The sequence below is a fragment of the Ovis canadensis genome, chromosome 8 (genome assembly GCF_042477335.2).
Source record: "Ovis canadensis isolate MfBH-ARS-UI-01 breed Bighorn chromosome 8, ARS-UI_OviCan_v2, whole genome shotgun sequence".
NCBI classification, from domain to species: Eukaryota; Metazoa; Chordata; class Mammalia; order Artiodactyla; family Bovidae; genus Ovis; species Ovis canadensis.
Window position 1 is genome coordinate 81,784,624 of NC_091252.1, and position 6,000 is coordinate 81,790,623.

Here is a 6,000-nt window from a genome sequence, read left to right on the forward strand (position 1 = left end):
GGCAGGAATTGTGATACTTACCTAATGAAAGAAAAACCAAAGCAAGATCCTGAGCCGGTTGGAGCTGGAATTGCAGCCCTCCGCCCTCTAGCTCTGCGTGACTCTCCGTGTATCTCATCCTCTGTGTCTCTAGTCCCTCCCAGGCCTAACAGCAATTTCCTCCAATTACTTCAGTATCAGTAAATATATTTAGCCACTCAAGGTATCCTCTGACAAGGTGCTTTCTGACAATTTTGTGGTGTTTCTAAATCAGATTGCTTTTCCTTAAGATTAAGGAACCAAGTAACATTAAATAATAGAAGAAAGAAGCCGGCGGCTTTGAAAGATAAGGTATTAAAACTACCTTGGATTATATAAAAGTATTATTTCATAATAATATTGTATCTTTATAATGTATTTATTGCTTTTTACTGCCCCATATTTTATACATTTTTCTCTTCTTAATATCACAGCAATGAGTTCGTAACCTTTTCAAACAGGATAATCACTTTTCACACCAAAACAGTTATCAAATACTCACCTGAACCTGTGATAGTAATCGTACCTTTATTAGCTTGAACACAAAACACACCAAAAACAGCTTCTCAGAACTTAGTTACACTTGTATCTAGAAGTACAATTTATCAATAACAGCATTTTACATTTAAAAATAGCAGCACATAATCTATAAGGACATAATATTGATTTAGCCTAAAAACGATGCTTTAATGCACATGTAGATTCATGGACCATTCAAGCTGTCTGCTGACCATAGGTTAAAGATAACTAATGCAGAAGGACCAAAGTTTATCCCCTGTGCTGTAGTTTCCATGACATGATCCTTTTTCTCCAATATCTCTGGTTTTTAGGAAGCAATTTATTTTGTCCTTGGGAAGAAAAAAAAGGTTAATCTAATTTTCTTAATCTGATAAAGTCCCTAGGGCATTAGGACTGTTTCCTAATTAAACAGTACTTTACAGAAAATCTAGAGCAAGACTCTGAGGGGAAGGAAAGCTGCTAACTTTGACTGCTGGGGTGGAAATCTCCCCTCACAAGAATAAAAATGTGTATTGGATAAAACAGAACTGAACTGTGATTATCTCTGTCTGCAAGATGATTAATAATGCCTTTCAAAGGATTTAAACAGAGGCTGATAGAGGACTCCTGTACAAGGAGGAAGACAAGGCAAGTCAGGGAGCAAGGGGGTGAACTCAGTCCCAGGAATACAATGTTGTCATTTTTGTTAGCATATATGGAAACTGGACAATGTTTTGTTTATCTAAGCCTACTGATTGAATTAGATCAGACTAGCTCTGGAGGGAACTGGTTTTCAAAACACACACACATACACATACACATACACATGTACAAATAAATGAAGACATGAGCAGACTTTTAGTTTAGTGATTTTCTTAATGAGCATGGAGAGGCAAGCATTTGGAGAAGGAAAAAATGTTTCCATTGCCATTGAAAGGGCTGCAAAGCATTGCCATTGGAAAGTATATTAAAGCATATTTAAGCAAAGCAAGAGGCAACTAGGCAATTTTATACTTTCTGGAAGAGGCATATTAAATGGATAAAGAGAGAAACAGTGTAAGTAGAGTGGGAGATGGAGGAAATTGGGAAAGAGGAAAGTGGGAGGTGAGCTTGCCCAGAATTTCAAACCCAGAGGAGGAACTGTGGATTCTGGTCTTGGCTTTGGCTGGTTGGTTGGCTGTTCTTGGCAGGAACACCACCAGCTTATTCTTTAGTTTGCTCACCTCGGGAGAGAGTTAGCTATTCTAACAAGATTGTATAGAACCTAATAAGTCAGTAATCTCACATTCATATGAAGTTAGACATCCTTAGAGAATACATTAAGCATACACTTGCATGAAATATTAACTTTGATATCATATTTTGGAGATGAGATTTTTTATCTGACAATTAAAAATATAGCATAGATTATTAGCTATATGGAGGAACTAGTTTCTTCCCAAATAATAAGAAAATTGAGCTATTATATCTATTTTAGAACTTTTATATGCAGAATTTTCTAGAATTGATATCAGACTTTCTACACAAATCTGTCCTTATTTGATTCACTTGACTATTCAGGATTATAAAATTTGAAATGTCAAAACATTACCATCATCATATATGTGGCACTCACACATAATTTTTAAAGTATTCATTCTCGTATTTTCAAAATGATTAAATAAGCCATTATGTTAACCATTGATCATTTCCTGTTTCCCAAACTAAAGACTATGATATGAAAAAGTCTATTTCACATCTCCACCTAAGAAAATATATGCATTTTCCTTTTTTCTTTTAAAGTCAAAAAATGTGTCATCATTGTGCCACCTCCTCTGTTGTTTTCATGGATACAAAGAAAAAGCAAAATCTTGAAAAAAAATTATTTCCTGATTTAAGTATTAACACTGTTGTTATTAATAGTACGCTATGGTAAGGTACCACCATCTGCTAAAAATTATACAGAAAATAAACAAAGAGTCCAAAAGTAAGACCAGAGTTACTAGAACGGACAGAATAGAATGTGCATATATGCACACAGTATATATTATCATTTTTTTTTCAGAGATGTGTTCTATTTGGTTGGCTTTATGAGGATCCGATGAAGGGTGTAGGACCCCTGGTGCCCTGAGCCTTTTTTTCCTCAATGATCAATGAAGAAAAGGCCCTGGAGAGGTCTTGATCTCAGTAACTTCTGCTTTGTCGGAATCTTAATCTTATCCTTTTGCATCAATTATGCATGTAGACTAAGACAGGATATGGATATTCATATTTTTCTGGGCTTTCCAGTTCCAGCTCTTTCAAACACACCTACTTAAATGTTGCCAGTGTGAAAATCCCAAGCTATCTGCTATGAGTGAACTGTGATCCACCATATGCATCAGGAATAATGCTTTGAAATAAAAGGAAACTCGAAAGCTGGGAAACTTAAGTGGAGCGTGGGTCTGGGTTTTTCTGTCATTTCCTTTTTTTCCCTTCTGCACAGGTGCCATGTGCATGACTGAGCTGCATCTTGTACCACATGAAATACCTACATATCAGAATGGGCATCTGAGAGGATGTGTTTTATAACCTCACAGGATGATGAGAGTAGTTTTATACGTGGGTCTTAATTTGTTCCAGGGACTAAGAAGAAAGGGAGACAATAGCTACGGTCATTATGCTCTGTTGTCTGTGTGTGACTAAGATTTTATTTTTAATTTGTCAATCTTGGGATCTTTCAAAAGCTTGCACTGAGCAACAATTTTTTCACCGCCTTTGAGCGTGTGTGTGTGTATGTAATAGCTGTGAAATCAGACTTAAATGAAAATAGCTGCTTCTACAACAAGCTAGCTCTTCTCCGCTACAGTTTTTCTCAGGGTCAAAATGTCCTGCCTTGTGTTGGAGTGGATGGCATCCCTGGCCACAGCTTCAGAGGCAACCTGCGATCGCTGCAGCTTTTGGAGTCTGATGGGTAAAAAGGAGAGGGTAGGAGTGTGTGCGACAGGCAGACATACAGTGGGAGGGAGTCAAATTGCTTTGAGCTAGGCTTGCAAATGTTCTTTGTGTATGTTATCCCGCGTGCGTGAGATGCCCGCAAATAAACCCGTCTCTGTTCTATTCATAGTTCTAATGGCAAGTCTGTGTCGTGGTCTGAACCAGGTGGAAGACAGGTGCCCAAAGGTCAGCACACGTGGCACCGGCTCTCGGTGCACGTGAAGACCAGCGAGACGGCCTGCAACCAAACAGCCGTCATCAAACCCCTCACTAAAAGTTACCAAGGCTCCGGCAAGAGCCTGACCTTTTCTGATGCCAGCACCAAGACCCTTTACAACGTGGAGGAGGAGGACGCCCAGCCGGCGGGCTTCAGCCCTCCCAGCAGTCCTTCCAGGGCGGCGCCCCGCCGCGTGCCGACCGCGGCCAGCACCCCGCCTCTGCCGCCCCACCTGCCGGCCGAGGAGACTCCCCTCTTCCTGGCCGAGCCGGCCATCCCCAAGGGCTTGCCCCCGCCCCTCCAGCAGCCGCCGCTGCCGCAGAAATCCTTCCTGGACCAGCTGCAGGGAGTGGTCAACAATTTCAGCGCCGGGATCCCGGATTTCAGCTCGGTGCTCGCCGTGCCCGGGGCCGTGGGGAACGGGGGGCGGTCCCTGTTCCCGCCCCCGGCGCCCCCGCAGCACCTGCCGTTGCTGCCGCTGCCGCTGAGCCCCTTCGCGGAGGAGCCCGCCTCGCCGCCTGGCGAAGACGACGACGAGGACGACAGCGAGAGGTTCAAGCTGCTGCAGGAGTACCTGTCCGAGCGGGAAGGGAACACCGAGGAGGACGAGCTGGAGGAGGAAGAGGAGGAGGGGGACCTGCCGGCGCCCAGCAAGCCCACCCCGGAGGCCTCGCCCGCCCTGACGCCCCCGTCCCCCTTCCGCGACTCGGTGGCCTCGGGCAGCTCGGTGCCCAGCTCCCCCGTGTCCGAGTCGGTGCTCTGCACCCCTCCCAATGTGACCTACGCCTCGGTCATCCTGAGGGACTATAAGCAGAGCTCGTCCACCCTGTAGGGAGCAGATGTCCATGGGAGGAAAGGCCAGAGGTGGTCGGTCAGGGAGCTTGAGCACCTCCCCGGGAGAGACGTGCGGGAAGCTGGGCGGGGAGCCAAGGCTGGAGGTGAAGTCAGGAGCAAGGATGCCACGGCTGCTGCCGCCTTAGCAAGGCCAGCGCCAGAGGTGCTGGACTCCGCAAGCCAGAAGGGATCCAGGCGAGGATTCCGAGTCTTGAATTTTTCAAAACTCTTCTCTGGGAAGAAAGGGAATTCCGACAAAGCACAATCCCATATAGTATGTAACTTTTATCGCAAAAAATAAACAAATAAATAAAACCAACCCACATAATCTCTTTGGACCATTGTGCATAGATGTACACGCCCACCCACTTGGCCCGTTTGAAAGGGGACAGCGGGGAGGACCGCTTAGTTAATCATTAGCTCGTCATCCTGGTGTGTCCAACGAGCTTGGTGGAGCCAGGTGGAGCAGGTGGGTGAAGGAGGGGAACCACCCAGAGAACGGTGATGGACAGCAGCTCGTTTCTCAAGCCCTTCTCCCTACTGGGCCCACAGAACCCTGGTATCCGGCACCCTTGAGGGGAACTGGCCCCAAAAGGGGTCTGTCTTCACCAACCGCACGCCCATCCAGTGCCAGCCTTGCTGTCACACTTGGAGAACGGTGCGTGGACACCTTGCTGCTCTGGGATTTTCCTCTATTTAGGAGAACAGGAATAGGAGCAAAATCATCAACCAAAAGCGCTTCATCAGCAGTGCTAAGGGAGGGCGGAAGGAGAAACAGGACAGTGCAGAGGCTTGGGGCTTTGAACTAAATCAGCAAAATCAGCTTCCCATATCTGATGCTCGCTTATTGGTGATTTCATTTTTAAAAAAAGGCCGGATGAGATTGTTTTGAGAGTAGCAGAAGACTTTTGTGGATTTACCTGTGTGCCAAGGGGGCTCTCCTTCGCCCTTACGTTAAAGAGAACAAGCCACATGGCAAAATCGTTACCTTCCATTTACTGTAGCAAATAATACTTACCAGTTGAACTTTCTAAGATGCAGTATGTATTTGGTGCCATTGTTTCTCCTATGTACTACAGAAACAAATCTATCTTTGAACTTAATGGTGTACTCATAGCAGCTATTATTGGTTTCAATGACAAATAATTCTTTCCAACTGTCACCGAAGTCCTTGTAACTAGCAAGTGAGTGTGTTCCTGTGTCCTTGTATATCCGTGATAATAAAAACTGTGCAATGTAATGTCAATCTAACTGCAACTAGAAGATTGTCTCTCTGATATAGTATAGATATTTTTATGTTCCAGTAATGTTTTATATACCATTATCATCAATATCTACGGGAGCTCTTTGACGGTTGGAGTCCTGTGGTCCAATGTTTTTCATATGCTGCTTAGATGGTCTTTCTTCTAAGAGGGAACATATTTTTCAGATATTTTATGATGTGGAAATATGTTATTAATGAAGTGGTTTGAAGATTT

At 44.1% G+C, this 6,000-nt stretch overlaps 1 protein-coding gene across 1 annotated transcript in view; it reads left to right on the forward strand.

Moving 5' to 3' along the window:
* The window catches only part of GRM1 (glutamate metabotropic receptor 1), a 438,224-nt gene extending 433,704 nt beyond the window's left edge, over positions 1–4,520 (forward strand). Inside the window, exon 8 of the mRNA XM_069598640.1 lies at positions 3,602–4,520. Coding sequence (XP_069454741.1) covers positions 3,602–4,520 — 919 coding nt within the window. The remainder of the gene's footprint in view (positions 1–3,601) is intronic.
* The last annotated feature ends 1,480 nt before the right edge of the window (positions 4,521–6,000 follow it).